General features: G+C 37.9%; 2 protein-coding genes across 2 annotated transcripts; one reads left to right on the plus strand and one right to left on the minus strand.

Annotated features, from left to right (window-relative positions):
• Positions 1–856: 856 nt before the first annotated feature.
• ccdc135 (coiled-coil domain containing 135) lies at positions 857–10,766 on the minus strand. Its single transcript, XM_065291640.2, has 17 exons — positions 10,594–10,766; positions 9,088–9,262; positions 8,868–8,993; positions 8,128–8,314; positions 7,403–7,569; positions 6,417–6,635; positions 6,209–6,331; positions 6,007–6,079; positions 5,797–5,925; positions 5,588–5,716; positions 3,826–4,043; positions 3,439–3,639; positions 3,241–3,351; positions 3,055–3,165; positions 2,784–2,978; positions 2,258–2,397; positions 857–2,153 (listed from the first exon to the last, which is right to left on the minus strand). The coding sequence occupies exons 1-17, from the start codon at positions 10,731–10,733 to the stop codon at positions 2,060–2,062; spliced, it is 2,538 nt and encodes an 845-aa protein (XP_065147712.1). The 5' UTR covers positions 10,734–10,766; the 3' UTR covers positions 857–2,059.
• Positions 10,767–11,495: 729 nt separating this feature from the next.
• Positions 11,496–16,286, plus strand: lcat (lecithin-cholesterol acyltransferase). The gene is made up of 6 exons (XM_065291638.2): positions 11,496–11,705; positions 12,075–12,231; positions 12,694–12,809; positions 12,896–12,991; positions 15,307–15,531; positions 15,646–16,286. The coding sequence occupies exons 1-6, from the start codon at positions 11,561–11,563 to the stop codon at positions 16,200–16,202; spliced, it is 1,296 nt and encodes a 431-aa protein (XP_065147710.1). The 5' UTR covers positions 11,496–11,560; the 3' UTR covers positions 16,203–16,286.
• The last annotated feature ends 386 nt before the right edge of the window (positions 16,287–16,672 follow it).

Below are 16,672 nucleotides of genomic sequence, written 5' to 3' on the forward strand. Positions count from 1 at the left end.
CTCACACTCATGTTATGAAAACGTTAAAGGTGCCATAGAATAAAAAACTGTATTTACCTAGGCATAGATGAATAAGAGTTATGTCCATGGTAATGACATTGTGAGCCTCAAATGGTATTGTTTCCTCCTTTATATGTAAACATCACGCATGGAAAAGACCGCTGGAAAACAGGCCAATCTCAACATGAGAGAAAAACACAGACATGGACGATTCGGACGGGATTAAAAACACAGTGGACCTCCGAGAAGCATGATTTTCTCAGAGGTCCCCCTGTAAAACTAATCCCGACCGAACAGGGCTTATGGCACCTTTAAAAAAAACTGTGTTGCCTCTTTCACTTTGTCTAAACTGTTGTTTATGCAGTTTTAAAGGGATAATTCACCAAAAAATGACAAAGGTCATTTTTGTAAATGCATATATTTAATGTAATATTGCGGTGATGATAATTTTTCATAATGATAATCTAAAAAATTTAAATAATTCTATAGGGAAATATTTTTTAAATCCTCTAAAATTAATGGTTATTAGTTCAGACCCTAATCTTATATGTGCAAAAAAAATTGGCTTCAAGGGCTTTTTAAAAGATCTGATGCTGGACACCTTCTAAATCTGGATTTCGTGAGATCTGACCTAGGTGCGAAAACACCATTTAAGTGGAGTTGTTTAAAACTTTTGGTCATTTTGAAGCTTGAAGGAATTTCTGGTTGCTGAGAGTGGATGGTGACCGAGGTAGTCCAGAGGAATAACCAGAAAAACCCCAAATAATACCAATAAAAAATCTGCGTTCAGGTTTTGAAGAAAGAAACCGGTTTAAATGATGATTCACTTTGGATGAACTGTCACTTAGAAGCAAAATGCCTTAAAAATATGAGGTTTATTGGACAATGCAGGTTTGCTCAGACTCAGGGGCGTCAGTTTGTGTTGAAAAGTGGTGGGGACAAAAGATCAGATGAAAAAACATTACAGCAGGACGGGAAAAATATTGAATAACAGCGCATCAAAAATGGGCATAGCGTAGGCTGTTCAACAACACAAAAATAGTCAGCATAAAACCCTCAACAATGTTGTACACTGCAAAAAAATGATTTTCAAGAAAAATTCAGTAAAAATATCTAACAATTCTTAAATTAAGATGAATTAAGTCTAGTTTGTAGACAAAAAATATAAAATTTAAGTGATTTTGTGTATTAAACAAGAAAAAATCTGCCAATGGGGTAAGCAAAAAAATCTTGAACATTTTTCTTAAACACTAAATTCAAGAAAAATTTTCAAGATTTTTTGCTGCTTTTATGCTCAGAATCACTTAAATTTGATATTTTTAGTCTAAAAACTAGACTTAATTTATCTTAATTTAAGAATTTTTAGATATTTTTACTGAAAACAAGACAAAAATACTAAAAAAAAAAATATCTTGAAAATCTTTTTTGTCTTGTTTTCAGTAGAAATATCTAAAAATTCTTAAATCAAGATGTATTTTCTTGATAGGCAAAGTGACGTTAGAAAATAAGTCTAGTTAAAACAAACACAATTATCTGCCAATGGGGTGAGAACATTTTGCTTTAAGTTTTTAAGAAAAAAGAAATCTTATTTTAAGATTTTTTTCCAATTGGCAGATATTTTTGCTTGTTTTAATAACAAATTCACTTAACTTGTATTTCTTTTGTCTAAAAACTAGACTTATTTTATACGGTCAATTTGCTCATCAAGAAGAAGCATCTTCATTTAAAAAAATTGATATTTCTAGAAAACAAGACAAAAATAATAAGTATGAAAGTCATTTTTGCAGTGTAAGTCGCACAGGCATTGTTTGATTTTTTAGAACATTTTAATCAAATGCTTTCAAAAAGTGGTGGGGACAAAATCAGCCATTTCAAAAAGTGGTGGGGACATGTCCCCAGTGTAAATGACACCTACCTTGACTTAAGTCTGTAGGGTCATATTTTGCTCTTACAACATTTTTAGATGTGCTTTTCTAAACAAAATACTGCAATCCTATGACATTTATCCTTTGAAATGTATTTAAAAGAAAACTGCGGTACAATGCTGTGAATCTTTCTTTTAGTCCATTGGTAAATTATGATGGGCCAACCTTGGATCTCTCTTTAGCTCTTCCTTCAGTGCCAGTAACTTTTGAGGTGCATTCTCCTTGTGACTGCAAAAACAACATACACGTTCACAGTTTCAGATCTTTATAAAGCAAAACTATAGCTGTGCACCTTCAAAGAATATATTTTATACTGATCTGAGATCGCGTACCGCCTGTGTATCATTTTGGCGACCTTGATCCTGATCTCTGCTTCAGAGCAGTAATGGAGGTAGTGGTCTTTCTCCTCCTTGGTCATGGTGTGTTGGTTCGTTTGGTACCACAACTGTTTCTTCTGCAACCCCTCGGTCTCCTGAAAAAATCAAGGTAAAGCTAAAGCAAATGACGTCATATACATAACCACTTGTTTATGAGAAGTAGACAACCCACATAAAGTTTAATGAACATTGATGCTTTTTTTGGCTCACTCCCCATTTAAAAAATGCACCTGATTGGTATGTAAGCTTTATATGGAGCGGTTACAGCTATACGGCCAAATCTCAGAAGATTTTAGGGTAGATTTAGGGATGAAAACAGCACTTATCCAACAAGACTACACATGATTTTGGCTGTAGCTGTATCCCTTCTAGCCACAACCGTGAAATCCATAGGCGTGTCAGATATTGATGCTACATTGCTAAATTCAATTTTTTTTGTTTTGCATATTAAATTCATAAAAATCATTCTTGACTATCGTACCTTTTCCAGTCGTTTCTGAACGAGTTTCTCTTTGTATTCAAGCCCCTTTTTAAACTCAGCCAGGCAGTCGTTTTTCAACCGAAGAGCGTCCTGGTATGTAAGGGGTTCTGAGAGTCCCAACTCGACTAGGAAGGGCGCCAATGGGTCCCTTTTCTTTTCTTTCTGACGCTGGGGATTTTCTTGAGCTATACGCTCCTAAAAGATAAAGAGATGTTGGGAGGAGGCAATATGGATCCAATAAAAGTATTAGTTAAGTATTAAAAGCCCTTACCATCTCTTTGATGTGAAGATCTGCGGTTTCATTTCTTAAGATGTTGTATATCGATATCTGAAGCTTTGTATTACTCTCCTCTTGTTCCCTCGCAGAAAGGATTGCTTTAACCTGAAACTCATGCATGGTCAACACAAACATGCGGATTTGTGAACTCCAAAATGTTGGTTTTCTTTCTCAAACTACCTCTTTCTCTGAATCTTTAATTTTAAGCAAAACATCTTCCTCATCTCTCATCAGACCCATAAGCATTTGGTACAATTCCAAGTTCTTGTAAGGTTTTGCAAAAGGATCCACCTGCGGGACACACAATGATGCACCTTTACCACTGAGCTATCCAAATACAATATTTTTTTTTTAGATATATATAACGTTGCAACAGACCTGAAAGCCGGAAACCATGTCTCGAGTCCACATCCCTCCTGCTTCTTTGGGTTTGGTGAAATTCAGCCAAGATCTGAATATTCGGTCTTCTTCTAGATGAAAGGTCACGTGGATCTGGCCCGCCGACATCATAAACCTCCGTTCAGCCACTTGTTTACCGGCCGGTCTAGAATGATCTCTGTGGAACATCTCTTCCACCATCTGGGAACCCAAATAGAGTTTCATCGACCCAGTTTTAGTCAGTTGACATTGGGATATTTACTGTAAGCAAGGCCAACCGATGCTACATTAGATGTTGCTTAGTATATTGTTGGTTAATATTATACCTGTGTTTGAGCGTTTTAGTGGTTTAAAGGTTAAAGGCTGTTTGCCAAGAGAGAGTTTTACCTGTACAGGCCGCTGTTCGAGAGCCGCTGCAGACTGAGACACTTTGAGCCTCTTTCCATAAACAACATGTCGATGAAAGAGAAAGTCTGTTCGGTCTTCAAAGGTTTCTGTAATTTCAGATGGCTTCTCTATTCTTCCGGCCAGATTGTCGTTGTGAGCGCAACTATAAAAGTCCATTTGACGTTCAGTCTCGGTGACCAAAGTGGTGTATCTGTGGCCTAAACAAAGTGAGATTTAATACACCGAGCCTTTTTAAAGCACATTAAATTTGGATACAGACTTATCCCAGCAAGCAATAGCTGTCATTTCGCTGTCTAGGTTAAAGGTCCAGTGTGGGTTTTTTAGAATTGCAACCAACGGCTCAGTCAACAGCTTACCCCTCAACTTCGAAACGCATAGAGAAGCTACGGTAGCTGTCACAGGACAAACATGTTGATGTCTAAAGGGGGTCACACACCAGATGAGAAGCGCCACGTTGTGTCGCGCCATGAATCTAAAAACAGACACATTATTTTCTTTGAATGTACGCACATCGGCGGCTGTCTGCTGTGACTCAGGACACTGCTTAAATTCCTGTTGCGCCACAAAGCGCCGCTCACATAGTTTAACATTATAAAACATCATATTTGTTTATATTTAACATTGACTGCTAACGTATATTTTGCATTTTGAAGTAGACGCTATCTGACTAAACTCACGCTATTTAATGTGCACTTCCGGTGTATGATACCTCCGAGTTGTTTTAGACGCGGCACTTCTCGTCCGGTGTGCGACCCATTTAAGGCAATGTAGAGTCCGTTTAGGGCTACTGTTTAGAAACATGATGGCGACTTCCATGTAAGGGGACCCGCTGTGTATGTAGAAAAAAAAACGCCTCATTCTAAGGTAATAAAAACAATACAGTTCAGTCTTTATACACCACTGATAATATAGTTATGTAGATTATATTGCATTTCGGTCAAGAGATCCTTTTAAAAGTTACACACTGCACCTTTAACTATAAACCCAATATAGTCCAGCTATGAGTAACCCACTTCTCAAGCCAAAATGAACTTTTCAGTTTTGCCAAAATAACCTGCGGAATCCATTCAGCCGATCTCCAGTCTGGCGGTACTACTTTTAGCATAGCTTAGCACAATCCATTGAATCTGATTAGACCATTAGCATCGAGCAAAAAAATATCCAAAGAGTTTCGATATTTTTCCTATTTAAAACTTGACTCTTCTGTAGTTACATCGTGTACTAAGACCGACAGAAAATTTAAAGTTGTGATTTTCTAGGAAGATGTGGCTAGGAACTATACTCTCATTCTGGTGTAATAATCAAGGACTTTGCTGCAAGGATATACAGCAGCAGCCGAAAATAGTCCCCTTAGTAACTTTCAATGGCAGGGGACTATTTTCGGGCAGTGCGTTATATAACTACGCCTGCTGGCTGCTGCAGCCATGTTACAGCAGCAAAGTATTTGATTATTATGCCAGACTGAGAGTATAGTTCCCAGCCATATCGGTCTAGAAAATCACAACTTTCAATTTCCTGTCGGCCGTAGTACACGATGTAACTACAGAAGAGTCAAGTTTTAAATAGGACAAATATCCAAACTCTTTGGTTATTGTTTAGCGCGATGCTAGTGGTCTAATCAGATTCAATGGATTGTGCTAAGCTATGCTAAAGTTGGTAGCGCCAGACCCGGAGATCGGCTGAATGGTGGTTGAGGAGAATCCCCCTTTCATATGTAAAGTGTGTGTGTTTGTTAGATTACATTTGAGAAAATCGCTCCTTCCAGGCCTGAAACGTTCGGTTGTCATGTTAGTGTCTGTTTGCACTTCTCGTTCCTCAAGACAATCGCTGCGATGTTTAAACCACTCCTTAACTTTGTTGGGTTTTGTGCCTTTAGGAAGCCAAACAGTCACAGGGTTAACTTTACATCAATCCTGATACCCCAAAAATGAAAGACAGAACCGTTCTTACACTCGAGATCTGTGTAAGTGGTAAGCCTGGTCAGCAGACCATCTTTTCGAAGAGAAGGTGCAAACTTTTCCAGCTTGGCTTTCCTGTACCGGATAACTTTTATCCCTCCAGGGTAACGCATTTCCATATCTACGATGAAACTGATGAGAGCATAAAGAACTACAAAAACATTTATTATTAAATAGTTAGATTTGATAGTGAGAAGTTCACCTTGTGGCGAAAGGTCTATTTCGGCTACCCAAGATGGACGCATCTCAAATTGCTTCTGTTCTTCGGTTTCATCCTTCACAGGAGAAAATAAGTGGTTAATTCTAAACCAAAAACGAAACAACCAATAAAATGCCCTGTCGTGGTCAAAATCACAATATCAATATGTTTAAATTGTTTAATTAGAAATAATGGAAAGCTCTACTTCTTCCTCATATTCTGGTTCTTGGAGTGTCTTTGGGTCAGGAACGATGGATAGTGATTGGCTAGAAGGGCCGCACAGCATATACTCCCACTTTGATAGATCACTCAAGTCAAAGGTCATCTCCTAAAGACACAAACAGACCTCTTGAATTTCCCAATGCTTGTAATTCTTATTTCGTAGACCTTGAGGGACAATCTTTAATACTGACAGCACAACCGAAACGGCAATCCTGCATGTTGACCCAGTAGTTTTGGTGGTTCCAAATGCTCTCTATACCCAGGAAGTTTTCATCAAATGTGTTGTAGCTCTTTCCAGTCAGCGGGTCAATGAAGAACTCCCTGGTGACCTCCCGGTTCCCCGGGAGCACTAGAACCCAACTGTAAACCCTCAGTCCCAGAAGAGGGTCTGGTGGTGGACGTTCTTGTTCCTGTTAATGATAGACCAATAAAAATGCATGTGTTTAACTTTGGTAAATTCATTCTTTCAAAATTATTGTGTAAGGAACACTTAATAGATAGAAAGGAGGAGCAGGCACCCCCAGTACATGTACCAAATTAGAACTGGATTTATATACTTTGTTGTGATGGTTACGTTACCAAATTATTAAAATAATTATTTAAGAATTATATTGTGATTTGGTATACATAGTCACATGTTGTTATTAACATTTAATATAATAGCATAACATGACATTAAACATTAAACTGGGAATGTAATGCTTTTGATTAAGTTTAATTAATCTATTAATGCATTTTTTTGCCTAATTTAATTTAAATTTATTAACTCAAGTCACTTTTACTCCTGTTTTATTCTTTTTATCATTTTAAACTGTTTTTATTAAAATCACATTTATTTTCTTTAATTGTTATTTTAAATTCTCATGTATCTTTGTTTTTATTGTGATTTTATCGTGTATCTCTTATTTTTACATTTTCTTTTTTATATATTGTTTTCTCATTTGTGTGTAAAGCACTTTGAATGACCTCTGTGTATGAAATGTGCTATACAAATAAACTTGCCTTGCCTTGCCTAAACGTTGATTTAAAAAAAATTTGGACGACCACCTGCTATACCAGCATGGACCCCCAAGGGGCCCTGGACCTCCTATGGAAGACCCATGGTCTATACTAAATTTCTAAGTCTTAAGTATGTCAATAAAATGTCTCTGTTCCTGATCCAAATGTTTATTTTTACCTCCTGAAGTTTCTCCGCTTCTTTCTGTTTCTTCAGGGCAGTTGCTTTGGCCTCTGCAATTCGCTTCTCCTCCTGATGCTTCTCGAATTTGCTCGTCAGATCAGGTGGGGGTTTGACAGAGTATTTGTTCATTTTCTTCTTCTGATCTTCTTCATTACCCTGAGCAGATCCCACAAAAATCATAACATCCTATTTTAATAAAATGCTTTAAAAATGCACAACTATGGACCAAGTCTATGAAAACCCAGCTAGAGTCATTTTTTGTTTTTTACATAAAATCATGCTACATAATGTAAAGAACATTGTGTGAAAAATAACCTTGATATCTTTAATATTGACTGAGTAAGGTCATTATTAAAGGCGGGGTGCATGATCTCTGAAAGCCAATGTTGACATTTGAACTCACCTTAACACACACGCCCCTACCCAATAGAATCTGGACCTTCTTAATAGACCCCCCCCACACATACGCAACCCAGGCAAAGATGTCAGTTAGTAGACACGCCCCTTACTGCTGATTGGCTGCAAGTGTCGTTTGGTACTCGGCCCGACTCCCTTTTCCAAAGCGTTTTTCAAAAATCATGTACCCCGCCTTTAAAATCAATGATTGATGCTCCTAATCTCATATTTAGATTATGAGACATTAGCCTGGATTTCACAGACAGGGTCACAAATATAAAAAGTGTCTTTTACTTGAGGCTGCAGATGTGGCGTGGACATGATGTGCCGCTCTTGGCATGGACACTCTTGGCGTGACTGATCGAGAAGACACATCTCTTTACTGGCGTACCCACTGACGCAGTAAGCATTGTATCCCGCGCCCAACAAAAGACTACACAGCAGGCAGGAGAACTCAAAACAGGTACCACTTTGTGTTTGCAGAACCGAGGTGGGGGAAGACAACTGCTTGGGCTAAATATTACAGAATGAAATGCAAAAACAACTTCTACATGGTATCAAAGTCTATCAAGGTATGCAATAAGTAAGTGTTAAAGGGGACATATCATGAAGATCAGACTTTTCCATGTTTAAGTGCTATAATTGGGTCCCCGGTTCTTGTATCAACCTAGAAAATGTGAAAAAGATTAACCCAGGAACTTATTTGTGGTAAACCATTTTCTGCAAGCATGTGAAAAAATAGGTAATTGAAATTTGGCTCCCCTTGTGATGTCAGAAGGGGATAATAACGCCCCTTAATCTGCACTATCCAACCATGCCACTCGCATTTAGTGCAGAGATCTTATTTTTGCATTTTTTTAAAAACACCCAAAATGTCAAATTTTTGCTCACACCTATAAAAGTGCCAATTTTAACATGCTATAATAATAAATAAATAATCTATATGATATTTTAAGCTAGAACTTCCCATACTGGGGACACCAAAGATTTATTTTTGTGAAATGTCCCCTTTAACATATATGTAAATGTGAGAAAAATTATGGCATCAATCAAATTAAAATCTCACTATTTTAAATGCTGGGTCCAATAACTCCAAGGAGAGGTAATCGGATACAAAATGGGCACATCCCTCCCAGCTATAGAGTTCTGGATATGCTAGCAATGTACGCCGCAGGGTTGTGCTGACGAATTTCTGTTGATATTATGGATTATTAGACACAATTGTGTAGGAGTATCATAGAAAATAAATGAAATATATTTGTTGTAATGTTGCTATCTGTTCTTACCTGAACTCCACACTCATTTAGGGGACACAGCAGAAGGGGTTTGCGATCAGGGTACAGTAATGCGTACTGCTGTCGAAAGTTTTCAGCCATTGCAAGCATGAGTTTCTCCTTTGGTGAGTTCTGAGTGTATGAGGATGGACATTTGGAAAGGTCCAATGGAGGTCTTGGCTTTAAACTAAAGCAACATGAAGGTGAATGTATATTAAAAACTGTGTTGAATATTAAATGCAGTGACTTCTTTTTCGAGGGCGCATGATGCGAAGCTCGTCACAACATATATTTAGCCCGTCGTGTGCGGCTTATCATGTCAAAATACGTGTTTGGCGCGTCATGCAAACTTATGTGCATTATGCTTCATGTAAAAATACGTGTTTGCTGCAAATGCTTTGAAGGGGTTTATGATAAAAAGATGCTCAATATTTCAGCAAGCAAGTATTTTGACGTGACGCATAATGCATGGTTCACATGACGCAATGGACACATTTTGACATGACGAGCAACACACATGACACTCCGAACACATATTTTGAATTTGCGCCCCTCAGAAGAGAAGTCACTGGCTGCCACTGATTGACTGTTAAATGATAATATAAGAAAATGTTATTATTTTATAATATATATAAATATATGTAAATAATTTGGAATTAATTAATGAATTTTGATTTTATATTTTTTATCAAAAAATAAATTTAATGCATTATTCCTTTTAATTTAAAACTTTATTTATTTATCTTCTCGATAGGATTTGTAAGATTTATAAAATTTTGTGGTTTTAAACAAAAAAGTACATTCAGACATTGTCTAATATTTACATTGTTACTACCATGCGGCGAAAAAATAAATTTCCCTGGCCAAAAATATATTTTAAATAAATGCTAAATACACAAATGTAAAGGGGAAGCAAATACAATTCTAATTTTACATCCCATATGGCAAAAATTTATTTTTTGCCCAAATATATTTTAAATATATGCTAAATACAAGTCAATTTTATAAAGTATGTTTTTGACGTTAAAAATATATTTAATATTAACCTTTTTAAAACTGTTATGTTTACAGGTTTTTAACATAAACAAAGTTTGTATTCCAATACGATGTGAATATATTTCCTTGGACTAAAATATATATTTTTAATGCTTTACAATTTATTTACTTTTAAAATATATTAAAATACATACAAGAAATTGCCAAAAAAATATATCAGTGAAAAATATATTTTGTAAAAGTATTCCAAAATATATTTCACCATATATATTTTTTGGCCATTTTTTAGGCTATATTTTGAAATATTTAAAAATATATTTAACAATTTTTTTTTGCTGTATCGGTATTTACATTTAAGAGATCAAAGTGCTTACCCTGAATTTGTTACCCCATAAGGCACAGGGTGCATGACCTGGGCTAATGATTATGGTCCCTGTAAACATTCACCATGTGACTGAAACTACTACGCTGAAATGCTGTAACAGGGGTGTACACCATGTCAATGAACTTTAGTAGCCTTACATGTGTCCAATTGGGCGTAACTGTGTGTTAGAAAGACTGCTCTCTAATTCCCGAACAGCTTCCACATCCTCATCCTCAACTCTTTTATCGTCTTCATCACCACTCCCAATACTTTCCTCCATCTCTGGTAAAACATCCATCTAAAAACGGCCATGAGGGTAGACAGGAGAAGCTTTACACTGACTATGAAACATATGCAGACTGAGGTCATGAAAACAAAAGACACGTGTTTTGTCTGCAAATGACTTAACTTAACTATATTCAATATTATTATATGCATTAATAAGCAAATATTGTGCATTTCAACAAAACGTAACTATGAACACGATCTTATTAAGAGCTGTCAGTGAACGCAACTAGCCGATTAAACCATTTAAAATACGTATATTGTTTTAATAGCGTGTATATTTTTAAACTTTGTAAAAATGAAGTCAGCATTTTAAACTTACGTTTCAAGAAAGCGAATCTCTCCCTTTAGTTTTCAATATTGAAATTTTGTATAACGGACGCAGCGTGTAAATGTGTATATCACGCAACCTGGTTACCGTAGCAACAGCAGTGCGCGCTGACGACACAGCACAGGGGGCGGGACGCCAGCAGTACTCGACAGATAAAACTTACTAATGAATGAGAGGAAATGATGAACAACATCAACAATCTTTTTGTTAATCGCGAATAATAAGGTCTGATAATATCTTTTTAATCTCATCACATCATGTTTACATGGAGATGAGCTTCAATCAATTACATTAATTTAATTAAATTCGTTAATTGTATTACAACTGTACTTGCAAAAACTGTTCAGAATTGCACTCTTTTTTATCAATCTGGATTGATAAAATTGTCTCCTTTCGCATGTTTACTGTCCGCTGACCTCACAATAAACACTGACCGCCCCCTCGCGATGCCACATTAAAACATCAGCAGTACTGAGGAGTCAGAGCCCGACACACACACTGAAGACACTATGGGTTTTTCTCGCTTGTTAAGATCCATTGCCTTTCTTCTCACTGTACTTCACCAAACCTCTGGATTCTGGTTATTAAACGTTATCTTTCCACCGACAGCCAAACAACAACTTGTAACTAACAGCACTCCACCTCTTATTATAGGTAAGCAATCTTTTTATGTATAGCTAGCTTGGCTATCCAATAACGTTACATATTAAAGTTACAAACATTCAATGTATTTTGTTTAATTTTTTTGTTTAAGCTTTGTTATTCATTTTATTACGTTTTATTGAATCGTTTAATTATGAATTAATAATGCCAGCTAAACAATTACATAAGCTAAAGACGACCAGTTGACAGATATAATGAAATGGAACTCGCATACACTTCTTTTAGACAGTTTGAAACCCGATATATAAGATTTCTAAAGAAAAAAATCTATATTTTCTGCACGGTTTGTTGCAAGGTCCAAGTTTGATAACAAAATATGTACCTGATAACAAAACCCAAATTGTGCATTTTTGACCCCAGTACCTGGAAACTTGGGTAATCGCCTGGAGGCCAGAATAGACAAGCCTACACTTGTGCACTGGATGTGTTACAAGAAAACTGAACACTGGTTCCCACTCTGGATTGACTTAAACATGTTTGTGCCCATTGGAATTGACTGCTGGATTGATAATATAAGGTTATAAATCATAATCTATCTATCTATCTATCTATCTATCTATCTATCTATCTATCTATCTATCTATCTATCTATCTATCCAAACTCACTTGTTTTTCAAGATGTGTACTGTAAGCAAATCTGCAGAGCTATACCCCTTTTAGATAATGAAGCTCTGATTTATTGACTTGTGTTTCCTAATCAACCTCAGCTGATCTTTTCTGTGTCTGCCCCTCTATTTCAGGTCATTGACCTTTTGTCCCTTGTATTTGGAGAATTCTCCAACTCTGATGACAGAGCCAGACCTAAAACTTTCCTTGTGTCCCCTAGAAAGCATGCAAGATTTTAAATAAATATGTGTAGTGAGCAGTCAGAGGAGGCTATGTTACGAAATATGTGAAAATGTGAAAATACATCATTTTTATTGACTCTTTTTGCAATAAATATAACTGTTATACTTTCTTTATCTTTTATGATCTGTAGAATTGTTTACAACAGAACAACTCGCAAGGCATCTAATGCACCAGGTGTGGAGGTCAGGGTACCTGGATTTGGACAGACCCATCCTTTGGAGTTTCTTGACTTAAACAAGCTAACAGGTGGGCATCTCCGAGCCGGTAATGAATGGTTTACAGTACTTTACAATATTTGTATTTTTTTGTTATTGCCAATCTCTTTTTTTTAGGTTACTTTCATACCATGGTTGAACATTTGGTTAACATTGGATATGTTCGAAATGCAACAGTCCGTGGCGCTCCATATGATTGGAGAATCGCTCCAAGTAAGTAGAATTAAACTTTCATTATATCAAACAAAATTACACCCGTCTCAGTCAATCATGGCAATGCCCTAGCAACCACCTAACAACACAGAAGCAATCACTCAGAAAACCTTAGCAACCTACTAGTAACGCCTGAGCAACAAGGCTCTCCTGATGTTGCCAAGTGGTTGATGTCCTTAGGGAAACATTATGTTAACCCTGGGACAACATTTCAATCAACCAATTAGATTTCAGAAAAAAGTTTACAGTTTGTTTTAAGTTTAAGCTTACAACCAGGATTAGGTGCTTCTGGACCATTGTTTTTCACTTGTCATTTCCCAGTTTAGTTATGGTCCAGTTTGAGGTTTGGGGTGGGTTTAGGTTTTATTTACAAACATTTTGTCCTTGGGTCAACACAATATGTTGCCTAGAGGACATCTCTCACTTGGCAAAATCATGTTGAGCCCCAAGCAATTACCCAGAAAATCATAGGAACACCCAAGCAACGCACAAGCAACCAACCAGAATACCCTAGCAACACCCAAACAATCACACAGAAAACCCTAGCAACCACTTAACGACGCCCAAACAACCAACCAGATCACCCTAGCAACACCCAAACAAACACCCAAAAAACCCTAGGAACCACCTAGCAACGCACAAGCAACCAACCAGAATACCCTAGCAACACCCAAACAATCACACAGAAAACCCTAGCAACCACTTAACGACGCCCAAACAACCAACCAGATCACCCTAGCAACACCCAAACAATCACACAGAAAACCCTAGCAATGCCTAAGCATCCATCCAGAACATCATAGCAACACCCAAACAATCACATAGAAAACCCTAGCAATGGCCAAGCAACCAACCAGAACACCTTAGCAACACTCATACCCTAGCAACCACCTAGCAACACTCAAACAATCACCCAGAAAACCCTAGCCTAGGACCCACCTAGCAATGCCCAAGAAAGCAACCGGTTAACCCTAGCAACACCCAGACCCTAGCAACCACCTAGCAACACCCAAACAATCACCTAGTAAACCCTAGCAACCACCTAGCAAAGCCCAAGCAACCAACCAGAACACCTTAGCAACACCCATACCCTAGCAACACTCAAACACTCAGCCAGAAACCCGGAACCTAGCAACCACCTAGCAACACCCAACAAATCACACAGAAAAACCCTAGTAAAGCCCAACAAACTAACCAGAACACCTTAGCAACACCCATACCCTAGCAACCACCTTGCAACACTCAAACACTCACCCAGAAACCCCTAGCCTAGGACCCACCTAGCAATGCCCAAGCAAGCAACCAGAAAGCCCTAGCAACACCCAGACCTTAGCAACACTCAAACACTCACCCAGAAACCCGGACCCTAGCAGCCACCTAGCAACGCCCAAAGAATCACACAGAAAAACCCTAGTAAAGCCCAACAAACCAACCAGAACACCTTAGCAACACAAATACCCAAGGAACCACCTTGCAACACTCACCCAGAAACCCCTAGCCTAGCACCCACCTAGCAATGCCCAAGCAACCAACCAGAACACCCTAGCAACACCCAAACAATCACCCAGAAAACCCTAGCCTAGCACCAACCTAGCAATGCCCAGGCAACCAACTAGAATATTCTAACGCCATCCAAACAATCACCCAAAAAACCCTAGCAACACTTAAGCAACCCCCCAGAATATCCTAGCAACCATCTATCAACACCCAAACAATCACCCAGAAAATCCTAGCAACCACCTAGCAAGGCCCAAGCAACCAACCAGAACACACTGGCAACACCCAAAACAAACACCCATAAAACCCTAGCAACTACCTGGCAATGCCCAAGCAACCAACCAGAACACCCTAGCAATGTCCAGACCCTAGCAAACAACTTGCAACACCCAAACAATCACCCAGAAAATCCTAGCAATGCCCAAGCAACCAGCCAGGACACATTGGCAACACCCAAAAAACACCCATAAAACCCTAGCAACCACCTACCAATGCCCAAGCAACGAACCAGAACACCCTATAAACACACAAACAATCACAGAGAAACTTCTAGAAACAGGTAAGCAATCACCCAGAATACCCTGGCAACACCAAAACAATCACCCAGAAACCCCTGGCAACCACCTAGCAATGCCCAAGTAACCACCTAGAACACAAAAGCAAAACCTCGTAGCAGTGCACTAAAAATAACTATGAACACTTTACCAACTGCATAGCAACCCACATCATGAGTTTTGGACCACTGCTAATTTTTAGAAATTCAAACAGTTTTGTGTTTTGTGACCCAAGCAAACTTTTTTATTTTTTTCACCTTATAGATCAACAGGAGGAGTATTTTTCACGTTTAAAAGGTTTGGTGGAGGAGATGTATGACGAGTACAAACAACCAGTCTATCTTCTGGGTCACAGCATGGGCAACAATTACATCTTGTACTTCCTAAACCAGCAGACCCAGGACTGGAAGGACCACTACGTAAAGGCCTTCATCTCTCTTGGAGCACCTTGGGGTGGCGCTGTTAAGCCTCTCAGAGTCTTAGCATCAGGTAGATGTAAACAAACATCAATGATCATGTGCTATGTTTTAAAGGCCTTTAAATACTTCCATCGTCCAGTTAAATTTTTAACAGAGCATTTATCTATATTTTATATCATTTTAGGTGACAATGATGGTATACCCTTCGTGTCCAATATCAAGATTCGTGAAGAGCAACGAATGACAACTTCAAATCCCTGGATGATCCCTTCTGAAGAGGTTTGGCCCAAAGACCATGCCTTCATCTCCACCCCTTATTTCAATTACACCAACCAAGACTACCCTCGGTTTTTCAAAGATATCGACTTTGAGGACGGCTTGTACATGTGGGAAGATACCAAAAACCTCACGGCCGGCTTGCCCCCACCTGGAGTCGAGGTCTACTGCATATACGGGGTTGGACTCCCTACCCCTGTGTCGTATGTGTATGACGAGCAGTTTCCAAACGCAGATCCTATAGATATTATTTATGATGATGGTGATGACACCGTTGACAGTCGCAGCTTGAGTCTCTGTAAGCGATGGATAGGGAAACAGGAACATGCCGTGCATGTAAAGGAGCTCAGGGGAATTGTTCATCTGGACATGATCTTTAATCACAAGGTGCTCACACTCATCCAGAGAATTCTGGAAGGAAAATTCCCAGTGGATGAAAACATCAGTACTGATAACCTGAATTAAAACTCCACCTCGTAGATGTTTGTATATAGCAATGCAGAACTGTACTGCTATTACACAAGTTTACAAAAGTCAAAACATAAATATCATTTTTTTCTTTGTTACAGTTTTGTATTATACAGAATTCATCAAATTGTATTTATTCTGTACATTAAAAATGATAGATACTATAGCTCTTAACGTATAAAATGTACTAGATTTATGTTTTGTATATGTATTACATAGCTATGATTTGTCTAAACAGAAATAAGAAAATTGTATTCACAATATAACAAAAAGTAAAATTTAGTAGTTCACAATGTTGTTCACTTGTTATGATTTAGTAAAGGTTTACGAAATGTTACTCATAATAGGGGTGCACACATCTATGGTAATCTTACACTTGTCTATAGACAGTACTAAGCAAAACTGTTCAGATTTTTGTAATCTTTTAACCAGTTTAGGAGTTCAAAGTGTGCAGAAGTATATGGGCA

This window comes from Paramisgurnus dabryanus, chromosome 23 (genome assembly GCF_030506205.2).
Source record: "Paramisgurnus dabryanus chromosome 23, PD_genome_1.1, whole genome shotgun sequence".
Classification (NCBI taxonomy): Eukaryota; Metazoa; Chordata; class Actinopteri; order Cypriniformes; family Cobitidae; genus Paramisgurnus; species Paramisgurnus dabryanus.